Genomic DNA, 23,859 nt, shown 5'->3' on the forward strand with positions numbered 1-23,859 from the left:
CACTTGGGTGGTGCCAGGCTCCAGCTGGAGCCAGGGTGAGGGCAGTGCCAGCCCTGCTGATCCCATGGATTGGGAGTCAGGGCAGGGATTAGGGCAGGGTCTGGCTCATCCATGGCACCAGGACAGGGATGGGGGGGCTGTTTTTGGTTGGAGGTTTATGTATGAATTACAAATGGGATGAGACTGGTGAGGAGTGTGCTTTGAGCTGTTTTATTTTTTAGTATTAATCTCATGACATGGTTATGATAATGGGAAGATGTTAGCAGTTTACATTCTTGGTAGTAGACAAAGAACTCAATGTTACAACTCACTTTTTTGACCAATCACACAAAGCAAAATCATATTGACAGTGAATCTATTCCACCAATATAAGCACAGGTACCTTTGGTTAAACAATGCTTGCTTATTTCAGATACAACACCTGCTTGTGAGCCTTCAAACACAACGCACAGAGCTCCATTATCAAGTTTAGAACTTCCTAATATCTCACTAGACATTCTTTTCTGTAGCTTAGGGACTTATTTTAGCCAAGCATTAATACACAGACCATTGTTCTATTTGTCCCAACTTTCCACTTCTCATAATTTTTTTGCTGACAAATCTTATGGCTTCTGCTTAGCTCTAATCACAGTTCTGCTGTTTCTGAGGCTGCCTTTTGCAGCTTTCCCAAAACCCTCCGATTTTAAGGATTCCCACAGCTGAAACGTGCGGTGGCTCCGCAGCCCCGGGGCGCTGCCGGTGCCCGGTGCCCCCCGGCAGCCCCGGCTCCCTCCACCTGCAGAAAGCCGTCCCTCTGTTAAAAATAGCTGAGAAACTGTTGTCAAACAGTTGATAGATCGTTAAGCACGTACTGCTAGTTACGTTATTCTCTTGTAAAAGGGGTTATAAGACACCCAAGTAAAGTGCACCACACCCCAAGCGAAACAAGCCAGCCTGGACAGAACCTTAACGGCCAACCGAGCGCCTTAAACCTTCATGCAAATGAAGCATTCCGACAAAAACCAATCCAAAGGGACTAAAAACAGTTTAAAAGGGCATCTGACCCAGGGAATCTGTGCTGCTCCCCCTGGAACATCGGGGACATCGCTGCTCAAGCAAACCCAGCGCCGGCGCTGCAGCATCTTCGATGGGGACGCTCCTGCTCGGGCCACAAGCCCCCTTGCTTTAGGCCTTTTATTTTTTATAATAAATGCTGAAATCACTGTAGTCCGGGATCTTGCTCTCGTTTTTATCACCTCCCCAAAACCTTCAGGGCCTCCCACGTTTCCCGTGGCTCCGCCAGGCTTCCTGTTTGCGATGCTCACCGGAACGGGGACAGGGGTGACAGGGGACAGCGTCTGCCCCGGCTCATCCCGCCGTGTCCCGGCCGCTCCTCGGGGAGCTGAGGCTGGAACCACCAGTAATTGTTCCTGAAAGGCCTTTTCTGGCTCCTCTGCGCAGCCGGGGCTGTTTTCAAGAGGAACGCAAAGAGATCTCCTTGTCCGCGGTGGCCGGATCCTGGCGCAGCTCCCGGGAATGCCGCGGCTCTGAGGAAGATCCTGGCACTGAGGAAGATCCTGGCACTGCCAGGGCTGCTGGAGGAAGGCTGGAGCAGGAGGTGAGCGGTCCCAGCTCCCCGTGACACACCAGGTTCGGGGGCTGCCTTGGCTGGGGGGGTTTGGGGTCCAACGGGGCCTTTTGGAAGTTGGGTGCTGAGCTGGGAGCTCATTTTTGGGCAGCCGGTGCCGAGGCCAGGCTGGTTTTCCTGGTGGGTGGCAGCAGGACACGGGGGGACAGGACAGGACAGGACAGGACACTCTGCCCCCCCCAGCCCCCGTGGGTCCAGCTCTGCCCGGGAGCTCAGCGGTTCCCACCAGGGCCTGTGGCCACCCGTGCCTCAGTTTCCCTCTTTTCAAAAGCAGCACGATGCCAGGGCGCGTGTGGCGGGGCACGGAGCAATCAGCTGCTTGTGTCCATCGCCAGGGGACAAACGGACACACTGTCCCCCCACGGACACGGCACGCGGCCAGGGGGATGCTGGCCCGGCTGCAGCTGCAGCCGCCCCCGGGGCACGGACCCGCCCGGGCATGGGGATGGGGCAGCGCCGTGCCAGGGCCAGCGCCGTGCCAGGGCCAGGGCCAATGCTGTGCCAGGGCCAGTGCCGTGCCAGGGGCAGCACCGTGCCGTGCCAGGGCCAGCGCCGTACCAGGGCCAGCGCCGTGCCAGGGCCAGGGCCAATGCTGTGCCAGAGCCAGCTCCGTGCCCGGGCCAGGGCCAGCTCCGTGCAGTGCCAGGGCCAGCGCCGTGCCGTGCCAAGGCCAGCTCCATGCCAGGGCCAGCTCCGTGCCGGGCCAGGGCCAGCTCCATGCCAGGGCCAGCTCCGTGCCGGGCCAGGGCCAGCTCCGTGCCATGCCAGGGCCAGCTCCGTGCCAGGGCCAGGGCCAGCTCCGTGCCAGAGCCAGCTCTGTGCCAGGGCCAGCTCCGTGCCGTGCCAGGGCCAGCTCCATGCCAGGGCCAGGGCCAGCTCCGTGCCGTGCCAGGGCCAGCTCCGTGCCAGGGCCAGGGCCAGCTCCGTGCCGTGCCAGGGCCAGCTCCATGCCAGGGCCAGGGCCAGGGCCAGCTCCGTGCCAGAGCCAGCTCTGTGCCAGGGCCAGCTCCGTGCCATGCCAGGGCCAGCTCCGTGCCAGGGCCAGGGCCAGCTCCGTGCCAGAGCCAGCTCTGTGCCAGGGCCAGCTCCGTGCCGTGCCAGGGCCAGCTCCGTGCCAGGGCCAGCTCCGTGCCGTGCCAGGGCCAGCTCAGCCTGCCCGGGTGCCCCGGGGACAGGGGACAGGCAGAGGGGACAGGCAGTGTCCCCTGTGCGGGCTGGCAGGCTGGGGAGAGAGGAAGAGGCGCAGCTGGATGTGGAGGAAGGCTCAGGGAGGGTAAGGGGGCACAGCTGGGCTGGGAGGGGGAGAGGCTGGGGGGGAACTGGGCTGGGGGACCACCCACTGTCCCTTAGGGCTTGGGGACTGCCCTTTAGGGCTTGGGGACTGTCCTTTAGGGTTTGGGGACTGTCCTTTAGGGCTTGGGGACTGTCCTTTAGGGTTTGGGGACTGCCCTTAGGGGTTTGGGGACTGTCCTTTAGGGTTTGGGGACCCCCAACTGTCCCTTAGGGCTTGGGGATCACTGACTGGGGCTTGGGGACACCAACTGTCCCTTAGGGCTTGGGGACTGTCCCTTAGGGCTTGGGGACTGTCCTTTAGGGCTTGGGGGCCACCAACTGTTCTTTAGGGTTTGAGGACTGTCCTTTAGGGCTTGGGGACCACCAACTGTCCTTTAGGGTTTGAGGACTGTCCTTTAGGGCTTGGGGACCACCAACTGTCCTTTAGGGTTTGAGGACCACTGTCTGTCCTTTCTATATATAAAAATATATTTATTATATAAATAATATTGCATTATTTGTATTTCTATTATAAATATTTCTATAAATATATTATATATTTATATAGTTATAATATATTTTATTCTGTTAATACTATAATATTATAGAAATAATATTGTATTATTTACATATATAATAAATATTATATCTATCGTATATTTATAGAATTATTAAATATTTTATTATATGAACAATATAATATTATATAAATAATATTGTATTATTTATATCTTTATGAATATATAGAACCATATATTTACATTTATATATAATTGTATTATAGAAATAATATCTATATATTTTATGTAAAAATTATACATAGAAATAATTTCTATTTTTCAATAATATCTATACTGTTGCTTGGAGAAATATTAGCCTTAGAGGCTGTGAGATTTCCGAGGAGTAAGCATTTGGCCACAGCACGAAGGAGTCATGAGTTTCTTGTTACAAGACAATATAAAACGTTCTAATTTAGTGGCCAGTTGCTGCAAGGTTTATTTTGCTTTTCTAACTGATCACCTCTATTCCCTTTTGCTGCACTGGGGTTATTTTTAGTTCATAGGCTGCTGTTGCATGTGCACATCTGCTTCTGTTATAACTTTTAAACTTTTAATTCTATATAATCACACTGCTACACTATAGACTCTTCACCATCTTACCTAACATAAAGCAAATTCTTACTTAAAGCATATTCTTACTTATAGAAACATAAGTTTATGATTTTTCTACTTAATGCCTGTGCACTTTATTTTTACATCAATTTTAAATTTAATTTTTACATCAGCTTTTAACTCTATATAATCACATTACTATGCTATAGACTCTTCACCATCTTATCTAACAGTTTATTCTTATAACTATAAAAACACAAGCTTGATTTTCCTACTTAATATCTGTGTACTTTAACATCCATTTTTAACTTTTAATTTAATTTTTACATCAACTTTTAACTTTAAATAATCACATTAATAAACTGTAGACTCTTCATTTTATCAATACAGTTTCTTACTTAAAGCATATTCTTACTTATAGAAACATAAGTTTATGATTTTCCTACTTAATGCCTGTGCACTTTATTTTTACATCAATTTAAAATTTAATTTTTACACCAACTTTTAACTCTATATAATCACATTACTATGCTATAGACTCTTCACCATCTTATCTAACACTTTCTTACTTAAATTATATTCTTACTTATAACTATAAAAACACAAGTTTGATTTTCCTACTTAATATCTGTGTACTTTAACACCCATTTTAAACTTTTAATTTAATTTTTACATCAACTTTTAACTTTAAATAATCACATTACTAAACTCTAGACTCTTCATTTTATCAATACAGTTTCTTACTTACTTGAGGCATTTTCTTACTTACAGAGACAGGAGTTTGTGATTTTTCTATTTAATGCCTGTGCACTTTATTTTTACATCAATTTTTGGCCTCCTGGGTGGGGATAATGGCAGGGAGGGGTCACTCATCCATTAAGGCTGTCCGGAAAATTAATCCACAACCATCAGAGGTTTAAGTCCAAAAAGGAGACAGAGGAGTCCTGTCACTTTATTCCAATAAAGGGGGAGATTCCCCTGAGGTCTCTCCAATTTTTGGAGGATTCAGCCTCCTTTTTATCCCAATTTCCCTCTCCCTTTCCCCATTTCTGAGGTACTTGGGAGGTTCAGACTTCCCAGAACACCTGATACTGAAGATTCCCCTCTAATGCACAACCCTCCCTTTCAATTTTTAATTCTTTTGGAATTTTGGGGTTTTCCTCGTAGTTTCTTTCATTTTTCAATGTCTAATTTCATTTATCAGCAAACCTAAAGTTTATTTGTAAAGGCAAATATCAACCCTTCCCATTGTTTCTTTTGTCTCCCAGTGCTGGTTTTATCTCCCAGCTTGTCTGTAAAGACCAATCCCTCATTCCTCCCAACGTCATGGGCAAAGTAGACTCGACTTGGGGGAATTAATTAATTTATTACTAATCAAATCAGAGCAGGATAATGAAAAGCAAAACCCTAGCAACATCTTCCTCACCACCCCTCCCTCCTCAGGCTGTCTCTCCTCCCTCCAGGGGAGCAGGAGATGGGAATGGGGGCCCAGGAATCTCTGGAGATCCTCGTGCCCCTCCTTGCTCCCTGGCATTGCCTCTCTGCAGGGCTGCTCTCTCCTCTCCCTATCCCTCTCCCTCTCCCTCTCCCTCTCCCTCTCCCTCTCCCCTCCCCTCTCCTCCCCTGTGGCACCGCCTCTCCTGGGCTTGGGGGGCTCCTGGCAGCTCCCACAGAACCCCCCCCCCCCCCCCCGTCCCTGTCCCCCCCCAGCTGCCAGGACCTGCCCACCCAGTGTCCCCGACCCCTCTTGTCTTGCAGGATGGCCGAGAGCGGCCGGGTCCCGGCTGAGGGGGGGCCGGGGGGTGCCCCCAGCCGCCCCCAGGTGAGCCACGGCTGGGGGGGCGTGGGGGGCACTGCCAGGGGGCTGGGGTGGCTGAGCTCACAGTGCTTTCATCTGTTTTTTTTTTTTTTTTTTTAAACCCCAAATGTTGTGTTTTCTCTGCATTTTGCACCCCTAGCGCTCTGAGGGAGGTGGGGGCTGCTGTGACCCCCTCTCTCCCTGCTCCTGCCCCCTTTCCAAGCCCCCTGAGCAGCTTCTGCAGGTCCTTCCCAAGGGCTGAAAGTCTCCAGGTTTCCACCTGCTGAAGAATTCGGTGTGAACTGGGAGAGCTGGGCAGGGGCTGAGCTCTGACACAGCACTGGAAATTCCCTTTGGAGCATCCTGGGGGGCTCTGGGGGTCCCGGGGGTCCCTGGGCAGGGGCTGAGCTCTGACGCAGCACTGGGAATTCCCTTTGGAGCATCCTGGGGGGCTCTGGGGGTCCCTGCACCCCCAGGTGTGGCCCAGCCCTGGGCAGGGGCTGAGCCAGGTGCTGCTGCTGCCTCACAGGACGTGGCTGAGCCCAGGGAGGACGAGGGGAGCCAGGGCCTGGCAGCCACCACGAGCCCGGGCAGCGTGGAGGACACGTATGAGCTGCTGGAGAAGCTGGGCAGGTGAGGGAGGTCCGGACAGGTGAGCAGGGATCTGGGCAGGTGAGCAGCTTGCAGGCAGGTGACCACAGGGCAGGCAGGAATCCCGGCAGGTGAGGAGGATCCGGGCAGGTGAAGGAGACTCACCACAGGTGAGCAGGTTGCAGGCAGGTGAACAGTGGGCAGGCAGGGATCCAGGCAGGTGAGCAGGGATCTGGGCAGGTGAGGGGGATCTCCCATAGGTGAGGTGGGAATCCAGGCGGGTGAGTAGGGGTCTGGGCAGGTGAGTGGGAGCTGGGAAGGTGAGTAGGAATTTGGGCAGGTGAGTGGGATCCAGGCAGGTGAGTGGGATCCGGGCAGGTGAGTGGGATCCGGGCAGGTGAGCAGGACCCACCCCAGGTGAGCAGGTGGCAGGCAGGTGCACACAGGGCAGGCAGGGATCCAGGCAGGTTCAGTGGGGCACAGGCAGGATCCCAGCTCCCCTGGAGCCCCAGGGGTGCCCGGGTTTCTGGGTTCTCCCCCAGCCGTGCCCAGCCCGGGATCCCAGCTCCCCTGGAGCCCCGGGGTGCCCGGGTTCCTGGGTTCTCCCCCAGCCGTGCCCAGCCCGGGATCCCAGCTCCCCTGGAGCCCCGGGGTGCCCGGGTTCCTGGGTTCTCCCCGGCCCGGGGCCAGCCCAGCCGTGCCCAGCCCGGCTCTCGCTGCAGCGGCCACTTCGGCGTGGTGAGGCTCTGCCGGGAGCGCAGCACCGGCGCCTTCTACGCCGCCAAGCTGGTGAAGCTGCGGCGGGGCCGCCTGGGGGTGGAGCGGGCTCAGGTGCAGCGGGAAGTCGCCATCCTCCGCCAGCTCCAGCACCCCAACATCCTGCGGCTCCACGAGCTCTTCGCCGGCACGGCCGAGGTGGTGCTCGTCCTGGAGCTGTGAGTGGGGTCCTGGGGGGGCGGGACCCCCTTTTTGTGGCACGTGTTGGAGGTGGCCGAGCTCCCTGTGCCCACCCTGCGCAGGATCAGCGGTGGGGAGCTCTTTGACTTCATTGCTGAGAAGGAGATGCTGTCGGAGGAGGAGGCCATCGAGTTCCTGGGGCAGATCCTGAGCGGGGTGCAATACCTGCATGCTCGCCTCATCGCTCACTTCGACCTCAAGGTGCCCGTGGGGACCCCTCATCCTCACTGCCTGAGGGTCCCACGAGTGCCAGGCACCTCCAGAGCCCTGGTCCACTCTTCCCAGCTTCCCGGGGTGCAGCTGTTACCCCATCACCCCTCGGTCACCCCGCTGAGCCCAGCCCTGTCCCCACAGCCCGAGAACATCATGCTGCAGGACAAGGATGTCCCCAAGCCCTGGATCAAGATCATCGACTTCGGGCTGGCCCAGCAGCTGGAGGATGGCATCACCTACAAGAGCCTCTGTGGGACCCCCCAGTACATTGGTACGGGGCTGGCACATCCCTGGGGGTCCCTGCACTGAGCCAGGGCTGGGGATGGGACCCCCAGGCATGCAGGCGTGCTCCTGTCCCCCTGTCCCCTTAATGTCCCACCCTGGCTCTGTGTTTGCCCCCAGCTCCTGAAGTGATCAATTATGAGCCACTGAGCCCTGCGACTGACATGTGGTGAGGAGTCAGGACCTGGGGGGGGCAGCAGGCTGAGCTGGTGGGTGGGGAGGGCCCCCCTGGGTGCCACAGGGCATGGGGGGGCCCAGGGAGGGCAGCACCTGACCCCCACCCCTGCATTGCAGGAGCATCGGAGTCATCACCTACATTCTGTGAGTATGGGGCAGTGCTCTCTGTGGCTGGGGGAAACTGAGGCACAGGAACGCTGTGGGTGCTGGGGTGGCCGAGCTGGTGCTGTCCTGGCACTCAGTAGCTCTGTTGTGTCCCCACAGGCTCAGTGGCCTGTCCCCCTTCCAGGGTGAGACGGATGCTGAGACCCTCTCCAACGTTGTGGCTGGTGCCTACGAGTTTGAGGAGCGCTGCTTCAGCCAGACCTCCGAGCTGGCCAAGGACTTCATCCGCCAGCTGCTGCTGAAGGAGCCAGAGTGAGGCCCCATCCCCACCCCTTCCATCTCCTTCCCATCTCTGCCTGCACCTCCACCTCCGTTATCCCCACCTCCAACATCTCCATCTTCATCATCGCCGTCCCATCTCATGCTGGTCCCACCTCATCTTCATCCCCGTCCCCACTTCCACCATCCCCATCTCTCTTTCCATCTCCATCCCATTTCTGTACCTATTCCCATCTCTATCCCCATCCCATCCCTATCCCCATCCCATCCCATCCCATCCCATCTCCATTCCCATCCCAACATCTCTATCCCCATCTCATCCTTATCTCCAACCCATCCCTATCTCCATCCTATCTCTAGTTCCATCTCCATCTCATCCCCATCTCCATCCCCACCATCTCCACCTCTATCTGGTTCACTTCTCTGTCCCCACCAGCACTATCCTAACCCTAACCTTGACCCTGACCCCAAACCTGACCCTGACCCTGACCCTGACCCTAACCCTGATCTTGACCCTGACCCTGACCCTAACCCTATCACTAATGCTAACCCTGACCTAAACCCTATCCCTAACCCTGACCCTGACCCTGACCTAAACCCTAACCCTGACCCTGACCCTGATCTTGACCCAGACCCTGATCCTAGCCATGACCCTAACCCAGACCCTGACCCTGATCCTAACTCTAACCCTGACCCTGACCCTGACCCTAACCCTGACCCTGACCCTGATCCTAACTCTAACCCTAACCCTAACCCTGACCCTGACCCTGACCCTGACCCTAACCCTGACCCTGACCCTGACCCTAACTCTAACCCTAACCCTGACCCTGACCCTGACCCTGACCCTGACCCTGACCCAGACCCTGACCCTGACCCTAACTCTAACTCTAACCCTGACCCTGACCCTGACCCCAACCCCCTCCCCATCCCCACGTGGGACGTGTGGGACCAGGACCCCCAGCCCCAACCCCTCCCTTTGTGCCGCAGGCGCCGCATGACCGCGGCCGAGTGCCTGGTGCACCCCTGGATCAAGGTGAGAGGCACGGGCAGGGCCTGCCAGGCCCCTGGCAGCGGGGTGGGGACACGGTGGCAGTGCCAGGGCCATGTCCTTGTCCCTGCAGCCCCTGAGCAGGAAGCAGGTGCTGAGCCGGAGCCGTTCCTCCATCAACATGAGAAACTTCCGCAAGTTCAACGCCCGGAGGAAGTGGAAGGTGCCCGGCTGTGGGGTCCCAGCAGCCCTGAGTCCCCTGGGGAGCCCCCCCTGGGTGGGGGGGGGGGGGGGGGTAGAGCTGGGGAGGGACCCCCACCTCGGACCCCCTCCCTTCCTGCCCCCCTGTAGCTCTCCTACAACACCGTGTCCGCCTGCAACCGCCTGCTCTGCCGCCTCGGGAGGGAGGATGAGGAGCTGGTGAGCCCCCAGATCCCACCCAGCATGGGCTACAGAGGGGGGAGAAGGGATCTGGGGGGGTCTCTCTCAGTTTCTCTCTATGGCAGTACCCCCTGTGCTGCAGACCCCCTGTTTTGGGCAGGAGAGGCAGAGCGTGGGACCCCCCACCCACTACTGCTGGGGTGGCATGAGGGAAGTGTGGTGGGGGGCTTGGCCAGAGATGGGGGCATCGAGTAGGGTGGGATGCTGTGCAGTGAGGGGTGCCCTCTCCTCTGGGGGAAGTCCTGTCCGTGCCCTGCAGCCCCCCTGTGCCCCCAGCGCTGCTGTGAGAGCGACCCAGAGGAGGAGAGGAGCCCCCACACCGCTCTGCTGCGCCGGAGGAGAAGCAGCTGCTCCTGAGCTCCTCCCAAAAAAGGCAGAACCTCCGCGAGAGGAGCCTTGGGGGTGCCCCCATCACCCCATCGAGGGGGCAGGGGCACTGTCCAGCTCCTGGCTCCGTGGTGTTGAGGGGTCACTGGCAGGAGCACCCTGCTCCTGCCCCCAGGTTCTGCCCAGGGCTTGGACCTTCCTCCCTGCTCTGTCCTAATGAGAAAAATAAATGTCACCTCCTCCTCCTCCTCCTCCAGCCTCTTCTCCTGCTTCTCCTTCCCCTTAAGGGTGGCTCGTCACAGCCAGGCAGGTGCTGAGTGCCCGCAGCTTCCTCCCTCACTGCAGGGCTGCCCTTCTGTGAGGACCCAAAGCCGTGGGCTCCTGGCACCCCAGATTGACCCTGCCAGGCAGAGTGACCCTTGGATTGTCCCTTCTGTCCTGTTCCATGGCTTGCTGACTGCTTTGCTTGTGTCCCCCTGCCAGAGCCACTTGCAACCTCCTGCTCTGGCTGGGGAAACTGAGGCAAGAGGCAGTTCTTCCTTCCCACCCACTCCGGCGCGGGGGGGCCGCCCTGTTTTCCCCCTCTCTATTTCCCAAACATGCCCTGGCCCTGGCCCTGACAGTTGTCAGGCTAAATATTTTGTGTGCGGCAGCCGAAAACAAAAGTGAAGGGGCCGCAGGGTCCGTGGCCCCCCCCCGTATCCCGGCGGTCCCCGGGCACCGGCCGGACACGGCGAGCGGGACCGGACGGAGCGGCAGAGCCCGAGGTGGGACCGGGACGGGGCCCGGGGGGTCCCGCTCGAGGATGGAGCCGAGGGCGCTGCGTGCCCCGAGGCTGGGGGTGATGCTGCTGGTCCTTGGCCACCTCCCGGTGCCCCCCGTGTGGGCTCCCTCCGAAAGTAAGAGCTTGGGAAGGGGGACTGGGAGCGGGGTGGGGGGAAGTTTTGGGGCGGGGGCTGCCTGTGCTCGGAGGTCTGCAAGAGATAGAACCCGAGGCAAAGCTCTTGGAGTGTTCCCTGTCTGAGTTTGTCCCCCCAGTGCTGCAGACCCCCCGTTTTGGGCAGAGGGGCAGAGCGTGGCAGCCCCCAACAGCTGGGATGGGATGAGGGAGTGGAGTGGGGGGCTTGGCCAGAGATGGGTCCCTCAGCCCCACCGGGAGGGTGGGAAATCGTCACAGCTCCCTTCACAGCTGCTGGGATGGGAAAGGTTGGGGAGGGGTTGCCATGGTGGGGAGGGGGCTGCCGTGGGTCCTGGGTCTCATGGCCACAACAGGGGACAGCTGGGGGTATGAGGAGGGTCTGTCGTTTGTCCTGCCTTCCCCTCTGCCTGCCACCCCTGCCTCAGTTTCCCCAGTCACCGAGGGGCTGTGCTGGGGGGTGGGAGCGATGGGGGAAGAGGATGAAGCACCAAGAGCTGCCCAAGGGACACATGTCACCGTGCCTGCTCCCACTGAGACCCCTGCCCTCTGTCTGGTCTCCCAGGGGCACCGGAGACCCCCTCCCCTTACCGGGGGACTTTGCAGGGTCAGGGAGGTGATGGTGGTAGCGGGGGCTGCAACCCTCGGGGTTGGTGCTGCAGGGGGACAGAGGGACCCTCCAGGGCTGCCAGTGAGGGGCTGAACCTGGGGTGAGGGGCTACGGGCAGCTGCCAGAGCCACAGTGCCCAGGGGCCACGGTACCCCCAGGGCCACGGTGCCCCCAGGGCCACGGTGCCCACAGTTCATGGGTGACACCAAGAGGGGAAAATCGCCACCAGGCATAAGGTCACAAGGACATGGCCATGAGCCCGGGCTGGCAGCGGGCAGATGAGGGGTGAGCCACACACCTGATCCCCTCAGGACCTGGCCCTGGTTTCTGGCTGGGGACGCTGTCAATGGGAAGTTCTTTGCTTAGTCTGGTTCTTGCATCCCTGCCAGGATCAGGAAGCAGGAGGTGCTGGGGCTCGTGCTGTCCATTTCTGGGTGGAAAAGCCCCAGGACAGCCAGTGCGGGGCTGGGGCAGTGCCACATGGATACCTGTGGTAGCCTTGCTTGCCCCTTACCTGTCTGGACATGGGGGGGAGTTAATGGGACAACCTTGCTGGAGCTGCCACTCACTGGGTGACCGTGAGTGGGGAGATCCATGAGCACCCACAGCTGCCCCGCAACCTGGGGAAGGGGAAAAGCCATCTGCACCCCCAGACAGCTTCCCCCAGGGCTGGGACTTGATTGTGGGGCTGACAAGGGGCAGGGCAGCCTGCCAGGCCTCGTTAGCATCACTGCTGACGGACGCGCCGTGCCCCGGAGAGCCGGCTGCTGCCAGAGGCGCTCACATCTCCAATTCCAGCCACGCTTGACAGGCAGCACCAGGATATTAAACCCACCCTGAGCATCCCCTGGGGGATCCCTGGGTAGGGGTGGGGGGCAGCTGCCCCATCCCTACTGCCGCCCACTGGGTCCCCCTCTCTCCACCCCAGTCTGCGGCAGCATGGACATCCGCAACGACGTGTCCCAGCTGCGGAAGCTGGAGAACTGCTCCATCATCGAGGGCAACCTGCAGATCCTGCTGATGTTCACCACGGGCGCCGAGGACTTTCGGGGGCTCAGCTTCCCTCGCCTGCTGATGATCACAGAGTACCTGCTCCTGTTCCGCGTCTACGGCCTGGAGAGCCTGCGGGATCTCTTCCCCAACCTCTCCGTCATCCGTGGCACCAACCTCTTCTTCAGCTACGCCTTGGTCATCTTCGAGATGCCGCACCTGCGGGACGTGGGGCTGCACAGCCTGGGCCACATCCTCCGCGGTTCGGTGCGCATCGAGCGCAACCAGGAGCTCTGCCACCTCTCCACCATCGACTGGGGGCTGCTGCTGCCCGACAGCGGGGACAGCACCTACATCGTCGGCAATAAGTTGGCTGAAGAGTGTGCTGATGTCTGTCCGGGCATCCTGGATGTGGAGAAGCCGTGCGTGCAGACCAGCGTCAATGGGCAGCTGGATTATCGCTGCTGGACCTCCAGCTACTGCCAGAAAGGTGGGCCTGGTTGTGCTGCTTTTCTGGGATGGTGCTGGTTTGCACTGTGGGGCAAACTGGGAGGGCGCTGGTGGAGCCACCTGGGGATGGCAGGCCCGGAGTGTGGCTGTGGCTCCCCTGCTGCTGGGAGTGTGCTGTGCAGGCAGCACGGTGGGGTAACCAGATCCGTGCTGTATCATCCTCCGAGGAGAGGCCAGCTCCTGGCTGCTGTGTTTTCCCAGCGGCGAGGTAAATACAGGCCCCTCCTGAGCTCGTTTTCTGTAAACAGGAGAGCTGGTAATGAAATATGTACTATAAACACAGATCCTTATCAGGGCTGCAACCTCAGCTGTGGCCCTGGCCTGGCTGCACTGGGCAGATGGGGTTCAGCATGGGCCGAGCCCCACCTTGTCCATCCATCTGTCCTGCTGTCCCTCCATGCAGCCCCTCATCCACCCATCCAGCTGCTCACTCAGCCACCCATCAACCCACCTGCCCAGCCAGCCTCACTCATCACATGTCCATCCATCCGTTCCTCCATCCCGTTGGGCACCCCTCCATCAGTGCTGCCATGCCTCCAGCCACTTCTCCATCAATCCATCCCTACCTCCCTGTATCCCTGTATCCTTCCCTTTCTCCCTCCATTCTTGCATCTTCACATCCCAGCACCCCTTCTTCTGTCCCTGCATCCCTCCTTCTGTCCTTGCATCACATTCCTCCCTTCATCCCACCATCCCTGCATTCCTCCATCACCAAATCCATCCCCACATCCCTCCCTCCCTGCATCACTTCATCCTACCATCCATCCCTCCATCCCTGCATCACCTTCTTCCCTTCATCCCACCATCCCTCCCTCCATCCCTGTATTCCTCCATCACTGAATCCATCCCTCCCTACATCCCTTCATCCGCACATCATTCCCTCCCTACCTCCCTCCCTCCATCCCTCCCTCCCTCCATCCCTGCATTCCTCCATCACCAAATCCATCCCTCCCTCCATCCCACCATCCCTGCATTCCTCCATAACCAAATCCATCCTTTCCTGCATCCATCCATCCATCCATCCATCCATCCATCCATCCATCCATCCATCCATCCATCCTTCCATCTATCTCTCCACCCCACCCTCACTCCCGTTGTCCCCCAGCCCTGGAGGATGCCAGCAGCCCCCCGAGCCCTTCCCCTCTCTCTCCTCTCCCCCCGACCCCAATCCCAAGCTGTGCAGCCCGAACTCCGTGCCCATGTGTGCCCTGTCTCCCCTCCCAGTGTGCCCGTGCGGCGCGGGCTCGGCGTGCACGGCGGCGGGCGAGTGCTGCCACGCCGAGTGCCTGGGGGGCTGCGGCCGCCCCCACGACCGACGGGCCTGCGTCGCCTGCCGCCACTTCCACTTCAACGGGCACTGCCTGCCCTCGTGCCCGCCCCGCACCTACGAGTACGAGGGCTGGCGCTGCGTCACCGCCGAGTACTGCGCCAGCCTCCGCAAGGTCTCCGACAACCCCCGCGACGCCTCCAAGTTCGTCATCCACCAGCGGCAGTGCCTGTCCGAGTGTCCCTCGGGGTACACCAGGAACGAGAGCAGGTGGGGGTGTCCCCAATGCCCTGGTGCGGGCGCGGTGGTGGCACACTGGGCCGCTCACATCCCGTCCCTGTCACCCTGCCCGCAGCATGTTCTGCCACAAGTGCGAGGGGCTGTGTCCCAAGGAGTGCAAGGTGGGCACCAAGACCATCGACTCGATGCAGGCGGCGCAGGAGCTGGGGGGCTGCACCCTCATCGAGGGGAACCTCATCCTCAACATCCGCCGGGGCTGTGAGTGCCAGAGCTGGCCCTGCCAGACTCGCCCGGCGTGGGAGAGCTGCTGTGGAGGAAGGGGGTGTTTTGCCTTGCAGGGGAAATTAATGGGGAGGTGCCCCTCTCCCTGAGCTCACACAGTATGTCATTCCCAGATAACCTAGCCTCAGAGCTGCAGAGCAGCCTGGGGCTCATTGAGACCATCACGGGCTTCCTGAAGATCAAACACTCCTTCGCCCTCGTCTCCTTGTCCTTCTTCAAGAACCTAAAACTGATCCGTGGTGACTCCATGGTGGATGGGTGAGGATGGTGTGGGTTTGGGGGGACACGTGGCCCTGAAGGTGCCCTTGCCGACTGCCTTCATCCACATCCCCTCCCCTAGGAATTACACCCTGTACGTCCTGGACAACCAGAACCTGCAGCAGCTCTGGGACTGGAGCCACCACATCCTCTCCATCCCCGTGGGCAAGATGTACTTTGCATTCAATCCCAAGCTGTGCCTGGCTGAGATCTATCGCATGGAGGAGGTGACAGGCACCAAGGGCCGGCAGAACAAAGCAGAGATCAACCCCCGCACCAATGGGGACCGGGCGTCCTGTGAGTACGGGGATGGGGACAACCAGCAGTGCCACGACCTCTGCCTGAGCCCTGCCTCCTCCCCACAGGCAAGACCCAGACCCTGCGCTTCATCTCCAACGTCACCGAGTCCGATCGCATCTTCCTCAAGTGGGAGCGGTACCGGCCCCCCGAGTACCGGGATCTCCTCAGCTTCATTGTCTACTACAAGGAGTCGTAAGTGCTCCCTCTTGTCCTTGTTGTGGAGGGCTTGGCAATGCCAGCCTGTGGTGTCCTCTATCCCTGCTGGACCCTCCCTGATGCCCGGTGTGGGACAGACCCTTCCAGAACGTGTCAGAGTATGTGGGGCAGGATGCCTGTGGGGCCCAGAGCTGGAACGTGCTGGACGTGGATCTGCCACTGAGCAGCGAGCAGGAGCCAGGGGTGACACTGCTCAACCTCCGTCCCTGGACCCAGTACGCCATCTTCGTGCGCGCCATCACCCTCACCACGGCCGAGGAAGGACGCAACTACGGGGCCCAGAGCGAGGTGGTTTACATCCGCACCATGCCAGCGGGTAAGGGGCTGGCACGGGGCCGGCGATGCCCGTGGTGGACTCCCCCCATCCCAAGGAAAGACTGACCACCCCTGTGCCATCCCAGCCCCGACGGTGCCCCGGGATGTCATCTCCATGTCCAACTCCTCCTCCCACATCGTGGTGCGTTGGAAGCCGCCCACACAACGCAACGGCAACATCATCTACTACCTGGTGCTGTGGCAGCAGCTGGCCGAGGACATGGAGCTCTACATCAACGACTACTGCCACAAAGGTGAGGCCAGGCAGACAGGGGCAGCACAGCAGCCAAGGGCACCAGCAGAACAAGGGTGGTGCCACTGAGCCAGGCTTTGCCAGCCCTGCCCGTTGCTGCCCACAGGCCTGAAGCTGCCCACCAGCAGCGCAGACACGCGTTTTGGGTTTGGGGATGGTCCCGAGGGGGAGCAGGATGCAGAGGAGAGGTGCTGCCCCTGCCGCCCCACTGACGGGCAGCTCCGCATGGAGGGCGAGGCCGAGTCCTTCCAGAAGAAGTTTGAGAACTTCCTCCACAATTCCATCACCATCCCCAGGTGCCATCTGGGGGGGTTCCCTGCTTTGGGGGGCTCCCTCAAGCTGGGTGCGTGGGTCTGCCTGAGTGGGGGGGGGTCCAGTGGCTTCTCCTGGCAGACCCTTTAACTGATTTCCCACTATCTCAGGCCACCCTGGAAGGTGACATCCATCAATAAGAACCCACAGAGGTGAGCTGGGACCACACCAGCCTGGGGGATCTCCCCTCCCCTGATCAATTTTTGGGGACAACCTCGGGGCTTCAACTCCGCACCACTTCCTGTCCCCGTGTCCTGCAGGACCCCAAAGCAGCGCAGGGACGTGGTGGCCATCACGCCCGCGGCCAACACCTCCTCAGCAGAGCCGCTGGCCCCAAGCCGCCCCGGAGGCGAGCCCAAGCCTGACTTCCAGATCTTCGAGGACAAGGTGGTGCGTGACCGGGCGGTGCTGTCGCGGCTGCGCCACTTCACCGAGTACCGCATCGACATCCACGCCTGCAACCACGCCGCGCACACCGTGGGCTGCAGTGCTGCCACCTTCGTCTTCGCCCGGACCATGCCTGAGCGTGCGTCCCCAGCCCTCCAAACCCCACCCTGGCCGTGCTGGGATGTTGAGATGGGGGTTGGGGTCCAGGTGGTGCCCCCAGGAGCTGACTCCCTCTGTGCCTCTCTCCAGTGCAAGCTGACAACATTCCTGGCAACGTCACGTGGGAGCCAGCTGGCAAGAACAGTGTCCTGCTGCGCTGGGAGGAACCCAGGAACCCCAACGGGCTCATCCTCAAGTATGAGATTAAGTACAGCCGGGAGACTGAGGTGAGAACCCCCTGTGGCACCCCCTGCCCAGCCCTGCCAGGTCTGGTTATAGGGGCACAGCACCCACGCCATGCCACACCATCCCATCCTATCCCATCCCACCCATCTCCATCATCTCCATCTCCATCATCTCCATCCCCATCTCCATCTCCATCCTATCCCAATCTCCATCATCCCCATCTCCATCCCCATCTCCATCCCCATCTCCATCCCCATCTCCATCCCCATCTCCATCTCCATCTCCATCTCCATCCCCATCTCCATCCCCATCTCCATCCCCATCTCCATCCCCATCTCCATCTCCATCTCCATTCCCATCCCCATCCCCATCCCTCTCCCAAGGCTTACACATGGCTGGGGGGAATGAAACCCCTTTGTCACCCCCATGTTGTCCCCTCCAGGAGGTCACCACTGTTGTCTGCGTCTCACGCCACCGCTACTCCAAGTATGGGGGTGTCCACCTGGCTCTGCTCCAGCCAGGGAACTACTCAGCCAAGGTCCGGGCCACCTCTCTGGCTGGCAACGGCTCGTGGACAGGGCTGGTCAAGTTTTACATCCTGGGGCCAGGTACCTGCAGGGGACAGGGGACATCAACAGGGACCTTGGTGGGCAGGGAGGGGGCAGCTGTGGGGTCGGGGAGCTGGGGCTCCCTGGGGAATAGGGCTGTGCTGCTGGGATGGACGTGTGGGGTCAAGGGAATGCTGCTGGGCCTGGCTGCTGAAGGTGGGAGTGGTTGCTGGGCTGGGAAGTTGAGGGGTTGAGGGATGATCCCGGCCTGAGACACTGGAGCACCACAGAGTCACAGAATCGTTTGGGTTGGAAAAGGCCTCCGAGACCAGTGAGTCCAAATGTTCCCTCAGCACTGCCAAGGCTGTCTCTAACTCATGCCCTGAAGTGCCACATCCACACCTCTGTTAAATCCCCCCGGGAACAAAGACTTCACCAGTGCCCTGGGCAGCCTGCTCCAATGCTTTCCAGTTTTCCCCAATATCCAATCCAAACCTCCCCTGGGGCAACTTGAGGCCACTTCCTCTGCTCCTGTCCCTGTTCCCTGGGAGCACAGCCTTCCCCCACCTGGCTGTCCCCTCCTGTCAGGAGTTGTGCAGAGCCACAAGGTCCACCCTGAGCATTTTATCCAGGATGAGCCCCCACACCGCTCTCAGTTGCTCCTGGTGCTCCAGACTCCTCCACAGTTCTGATCCCTTTTCTGGTCACATTCCAGCACGTCAATGTCTTTCTTGTCTTGTGGGGTCCAAAACTGACCCCAGGATTTGAGGTCCCTCAGCAGTGCCCAGCACTCACTTTCTTCTCAGCTCTCCCTTAGGTACTAATGGATTTATAGAAACATTTTTATAGAAACAGATTCAGCTCTAGCTGGGTTTTGGCCCTTTTAATTTTCATTCTTGTCCTGAGCTCCCTCAGATTCTCCTGAACTTCTCGCTCCCTCTTCCAAAGATCAGAGCCTCTCCTTTCTCCCTGAGTTCCAGCCAAAGACCTCTGCTCAGCCAGGCTGGTCTTCTTCCCATCCTTCATCCAAGGATGCTGCTGGATTGAAGATTTGGGAGATTGGGGAGTTGGACACTGGGACAAAAGGGTTGAGGGATGCTCTGGGACAGGGGCACACAGGGATCTGAGGGTGCTGCTGGTCCAGGGAGCTGGAGGCTCCCCCTCTCCGGCCTGGTGGTGGGACAGGTGTCCCATGTGAGGTGGGATGAGTGCCCAGACCCTGATCCATGGCCACCTGCTCCTGGCAGCCGAGGAAGAGTCCAGCAGCTTCTATGTGCTGCTCACCGTCACGCCCGTGGTGCTCATGGTGCTCATCTCCTGCCTGGCTGTCTTTGTCTTCTTCTACAACAAGAAGAGGTAACGACCCTCCTGCCTCCCCCGGGCTGGGCTGGGCTGGGGTCTGGCCAAACCAGGCCTGGGCAGGGCTGGGGGGAGGCAGCAGCTCCGAGCACTGCCCACCCCGGCAGGAACCACGACGGGTACCCCAGCGGGACGCTCTACGCCTCCGTCAACCCCGAGTACTTCAGCGCCTCGGACAGTACGTGGGGACATGGGGACAGGCGGGGCCACCCCAAGGGGCCACCGAGCCCTTTCTGTGCTGGGGTCACACTGGAGGGGATGGGGAAGGGATGGGGTGAGAATGGGATGGGAGGGAGATGAGATGGAGATGAGTATGGGGGTGGGGATGGAGTGGAGATGAAGGGAATGGAAATGGGAATGGAGGTGGGGATGGGAATGCAATGGGGATGGGGAGGAGGATGGTGATGGAATGGAAATGATGGGATGGAGATGGAATGGGAATGGGAATGGGAATGGCAGGGGGACGGGGACGGGGAGGAGAATGGTGATGAAATGGAGATGGGAATGAAAATGGGATGAAGATTAAGATGGGGATGGGGTGGGGACAGGGAGGAGGATGGTGATGGAATGGAGATGGGAATGGGAATGGGAATGGGAATGGGAATGGGAATGGGAAAGGGAATGGGAATGGGAATGGGAAAGGGAATGGGAATGGGAATGGGAATGGGAATGGGAATGGGAATGGGGACAGGGAGGAGAATGGTGATGGAATGGAGATGATGGGATAGAGATGGGAAAGGGAATGGGGTGGGGATGGGGACAGGGAGGAAGATGGTGATGGAATGGAGATGGGAATGGGAAAGGGATGGATGAGGATGGGAATGGGTTGGAGATGGGAATGGGGATAGGGACTAGGATGGTGATGACATGGAGATGAGGTTGGAGATGAGGATGGGGTTAGTCACAGTGATGGGGACGGGGCGATCCCCACTCACCCCACAGTGTACATGCCTGATGAGTGGGAGGTGTCCCGGGAGAAGATCACAGTGATCCGGGAGCTGGGACAGGGCTCCTTTGGGATGGTGTATGAGGGGGTGGCGCTGGGGCTGGTCACGGAGGGAGAGGAGACCAAGGTGGCCCTGAAGACAGTCAACGAGCTGGCCACCATGCGGGAGCGCATCGAGTTCCTCAACGAGGCCTCCGTCATGAAAGCCTTCAAGTGCCACCACGTGGTAGGTGGGCAGCTGAGGGGGAGGGAGGGGACACCGTGGGTCTGGCTGCTGACATGCCAGCCCTCTTTGTCCCTGCAGGTCCGTCTGCTCGGCGTGGTATCCCAGGGCCAGCCAGCTTTGGTCATCATGGAGCTGATGACACGTGGTGACCTGAAGAGCTACCTACGTTCACTCAGGCCTGAAGCCGAGGTGAGGAGCTGGTCAGGTGCCAGGAGAAGGGACACTCACCCTGTGTCCAGGGGGGTCCTGGCACGCCCCTGCCCCAGCCCTGAGTGTGTGCACGGTGCAGAACAACCCCGGGCTGCCGCCGCCGTCGCTGAAGGACATGATCCAGATGGCGGGGGAGATCGCCGACGGCATGGCCTACCTCAGCGCCAACAAGTTCGTGCACCGGGACCTGGCTGCCCGCAACTGCATGGTGTCCGAGGACTTCACCGTCAAGATTGGAGGTGGGTGTGAGAAATGTAAAGAAAATTCTCAAAACCTGACAAAACTGTGTCCAGTTCTGGGCTCCTCAGTTTGGGAAGGATGTTGGGATGCTTGAGCGCGTCCAGAGGAGGCAACAAGGCTGGAGAGGGGCTTGGAACACAAACTCTATGAGGAACAACTGAGGGAGCTGGGGATGCTCAGCCTGGAGAAAAGGAGATTCAGATATTATCACTCTCTACAACTCCCTGAAAGGTGGTTGTGGTCAGGTGGGGCTGGTCTCTTTCTCCAGGAACTGACAGAACCAGAGGACACAGCCTTAAGCTTCACCAAGGGCTGGATATTAGGAAAAAGTTTTTCACATGAAGAGTGATAAAGTTCTGGAATGGCTGCCCAGGGAGGTGGTGGAGCCACCACCCCTGGATGTGTTTAGAACAAACCTGGATGTGGCACAGGGTGCCAGGGTCTAGTTGAGGTGTTGGGGCTGGGTTGGACTCGATGATTTGAAGGTCTCTTCCAACCCAGTGATTCAGTGAATTCTGAGAGAAGACTCACGTAATGTGCATCTGTATACAAATCTTGAGATAAGAGACCAACTTGGAAATGCCATGGGAATAAGACAGATATTGTTGAGTGAAAAAATGAACTAGAGATAAGTTTCAAAAGATAGCCTTACAAAAAAGACTAGATACTTTAGAGAGATAGAGCTATGAAAGATGCACTGTAGTAGGACCCACGAAGAGTAATTTTAGATGATTAGCTGTAAGGCATTTACAACATGGTGCAGCTAAAGCTGATAGGCCAAAAAACACTTAGAGTGTATTGTAATTAAGGAATCATTAGCTTCTGATTGTGATGGCATGAATTATAACAGCTGTATTGTCTCACCCTTCGCATGAGACTGAAAATAGAATCAAAGTTTTTAAAACACCTCGCAGTTGCCCCATCCCTGGGTCAGAAAAGGGCAACAGTGGGTGGGCAGTGGCAGTGCCAGCCCTGTCTCCTGCTGCCCACACCTTCCTCCTCCTCTTCCTCCTCCACCAGATTTTGGCATGACCCGGGATATCTATGAGACGGATTATTACCGCAAAGGGGGCAAGGGGCTGCTCCCCGTGCGCTGGATGTCCCCCGAGGCGCTCAAGGACGGCATCTTCAACACCCAGTCTGACGTCTGGTGGGTGCTGGGGTGGGCACAGCCGCGGGGATTTGGGGACCCCCCAGCTGAGCAGAGGTGCTCTGGCAGGTCCTTCGGGGTGGTGCTGTGGGAGATCGCCACGCTGGCCGAGCAGCCCTACCAGGGCATGTCCAACGAGCAGGTCCTGCGCTTTGTCATGGACAACGGCATCCTGGAGCGGCCCGAGAACTGCCCCGACGAGCTGTGAGTGCTGGGCACACCCCTCACAGCCCCACCCTGCTGTGGGAGAGGCTGCCAGGGGAAATCTTACTCTCTGCGGTGCTGGGGGGGCTGTTGGGAGCCCCCCAGAGCCAGCGGGTGCCCTCTCTCCGCAGCCACGAGCTGATGTGCCTGTGCTGGCAGCAGAACCCTCGCCAGCGCCCCTCCTTCGTCCAGCTCCTGGAGCGCATCAAGGACCACATGGCGCCTGCTTTCCGCACCCTCTCCTTCTTCTACAGCCCCGAGAACGGCCATCACGGCTCGGGGGAGCCCTCCAGCACCGAGACAGATCCGTCCCCCGAGGAGGATGAGCCCCCCGCATCCCCCCTGCCCGCCCGCAGCCCAGGGCAGCTCCCCAACGGGACGGCCTCGCTCTGACCCCGGGGTGTCCTCAGACCCCCGCTGGACTCTGCACCCCACGCCCTTCTCCAGCCACCCCCCACTTGCTGGGACCCCCCCTGCATTATTTATTGCTTCCAAGGGCCCAGCCAGGGCGTGGGTGCCTTGGGAGGAGGGTGGCAGCAAGGCAAGGATGTTCCGTGGGATGCATTTCCCCCTGAAAATAAATTGGGGGTGCTCCGAGTCGGGGGGAGGGAGTGGGGGGCTGCTGGTTGGGAGGAGAACACCCATTTTTCCTTCTTTTGGGGGTGGGATAATGTGGGTATGGGAATGGGTAGCAGGGTTTGACATTTGGGGTCCCCCATCAATCTGCCCTTGTCAGCAAGGCAGATTGATGGGGGACCTGCCCCTGCTCCCCAGGGCAGCAACCCCTGTGAGCCCCACACCTTGCCCAGGTGGGAAAACTGAGTCACGGGACTCCGACAAGCCTGAGGTTGCCCTGATGTCTCTTCCCAGTCCCCTACACTGGGACCAGTGCCGAGGCCGTGCTGGTCCATGGAAGGGGCATCACTTCCCAATCTGAGCTCGAATAAAGGGCTGAAGCTCAGCTGCGGCAGTGCCTGGCTTGGGGGGGTCGCGGGGGGGGCGGCACAAGGGGCTTCCCACTCCCCACCCCCCAGCCCTATCTGCGTCCTGTGGCTTTGCCCTGCGGTGCCCAAACCGGGGGCGTTTCTAGAGAAAAACGTCAAAGCAGTGGAATTTAGGAGGATGTGGCCACAGCCACTGGCCCGCTCTGCCGGGGAGGGGGGTGCTGGGGTGTCCAGTGGGGCCCCACGGGAGGTGTCCCCGAAGGAATCGAGGCCCCGTGGGTGCCGCTGGGGGCTGGCGGTGGAGATGAGCCGTGGGGGAAGGGTGCGGGCTGAGAACGTGCAGAACTCAGCGCTGGGATGAGCCACCTCCCGACGTGCTTCCGAGCAAGCTCGGGGACAACATAGCATCCGGTGGGGATGGGGAACCTTGTCCTGTCCTGCCCCACCTCGGGGAGGAGGACGAGATGGGTCCTGGTCGGAGGGGACAGTTGGGGACAGAGCCACTGTGCCATCAAACGTGCCCCCGTCTCCAGCATCTCCGCGCCCCGACAGAACGGGGTGCTGGGGGAGAGCTTGAGCCAGGAGAGGCCGTCACGCCTCCAGATTTGGGGGCACCGTCGGGGGGGTGCGACAGCTCGGGGGACAGCAGGTGGCCTTGGGGA

At 58.9% G+C, this 23,859-nt stretch overlaps 2 protein-coding genes across 8 annotated transcripts; both read left to right on the forward strand.

Annotated features, from left to right (window-relative positions):
- The first annotated feature begins 1,464 nt into the window (after positions 1–1,464).
- LOC132340096 (death-associated protein kinase 2-like) lies at positions 1,465–10,425 on the forward strand. Of its 5 annotated transcripts, none has more exons than XM_059870894.1 (13): positions 1,465–1,597; positions 5,770–5,833; positions 6,339–6,442; positions 7,123–7,335; positions 7,420–7,558; positions 7,712–7,841; positions 7,973–8,021; positions 8,147–8,173; positions 8,294–8,446; positions 9,401–9,446; positions 9,535–9,624; positions 9,753–9,821; positions 10,083–10,425. In XM_059870894.1, the coding sequence occupies exons 2-13, from the start codon at positions 5,771–5,773 to the stop codon at positions 10,197–10,199; spliced, it is 1,200 nt and encodes a 399-aa protein (XP_059726877.1). In that variant the 5' UTR covers positions 1,465–1,597; position 5,770; the 3' UTR covers positions 10,200–10,425. The 5 variants fall into 5 exon arrangements, with proteins under 5 accessions (XP_059726877.1, XP_059726879.1, XP_059726881.1 ...); XM_059870896.1 differs by having other exon boundaries at positions 10,119–10,425; XM_059870895.1 differs by having other exon boundaries at positions 1,489–1,629.
- Positions 10,426–10,563: 138 nt separating this feature from the next.
- On the forward strand, positions 10,564–23,214 carry INSRR (insulin receptor related receptor). 3 transcript variants are annotated; one of them, XM_059870889.1, is made up of 22 exons: positions 10,564–11,068; positions 12,624–13,175; positions 14,420–14,732; positions 14,818–14,960; positions 15,098–15,242; positions 15,325–15,539; positions 15,608–15,734; positions 15,836–16,074; positions 16,160–16,327; positions 16,433–16,622; positions 16,749–16,790; positions 16,899–17,164; positions 17,275–17,411; positions 17,813–17,978; positions 19,166–19,274; positions 19,385–19,455; positions 20,220–20,449; positions 20,528–20,638; positions 20,739–20,898; positions 21,920–22,049; positions 22,119–22,253; positions 22,385–23,214. In XM_059870889.1, exons 1-22 carry the CDS (start codon positions 10,975–10,977, stop codon positions 22,644–22,646), a joined length of 4,005 nt encoding a protein of 1,334 aa, XP_059726872.1. In that variant the 5' UTR covers positions 10,564–10,974; the 3' UTR covers positions 22,647–23,214. The 3 variants fall into 3 exon arrangements, with proteins under 3 accessions (XP_059726872.1, XP_059726870.1, XP_059726871.1); XM_059870887.1 differs by lacking the exon at positions 10,564–11,068 and having other exon boundaries at positions 11,423–13,175; XM_059870888.1 differs by lacking the exons at positions 10,564–11,068; positions 21,920–22,049; positions 22,119–22,253; positions 22,385–23,214 and having other exon boundaries at positions 11,423–13,175; positions 20,716–20,823.
- Positions 23,215–23,859: the final 645 nt, after the last annotated feature.

The sequence above is a fragment of the Haemorhous mexicanus genome, chromosome 31 (genome assembly GCF_027477595.1).
Source record: "Haemorhous mexicanus isolate bHaeMex1 chromosome 31, bHaeMex1.pri, whole genome shotgun sequence".
Lineage (NCBI taxonomy): Eukaryota > Metazoa > Chordata > Aves > Passeriformes > Fringillidae > Haemorhous > Haemorhous mexicanus.

Bases quoted from the DNA above. Each gene is read 5' to 3' on its own strand.
- LOC132340096 (XM_059870894.1), top strand. From the start codon at position 5,771: ATGGCCGAGAGCGGCCGGGTCCCGGCTGAGGGGGGGCCGGGGGGTGCC. The intron at 8,447-9,400 runs GTGAGGCCCCAT...TTTGTGCCGCAG, and splicing joins CTGCTGCTGAAGGAGCCAGA to GCGCCGCATGACCGCGGCCG. The intron at 9,822-10,082 runs GTGAGCCCCCAG...CTCTGGGGGAAG, and splicing joins GGAGGGAGGATGAGGAGCTG to TCCTGTCCGTGCCCTGCAGC.
- INSRR (XM_059870889.1), top strand. From the start codon at position 10,975: ATGGAGCCGAGGGCGCTGCGTGCCCCGAGGCTGGGGGTGATGCTGCTG. The intron at 15,243-15,324 runs GTGAGGATGGTG...CCCCTCCCCTAG, and splicing joins GGTGACTCCATGGTGGATGG to GAATTACACCCTGTACGTCC. The intron at 19,456-20,219 runs GTACGTGGGGAC...CTCACCCCACAG, and splicing joins GTACTTCAGCGCCTCGGACA to TGTACATGCCTGATGAGTGG.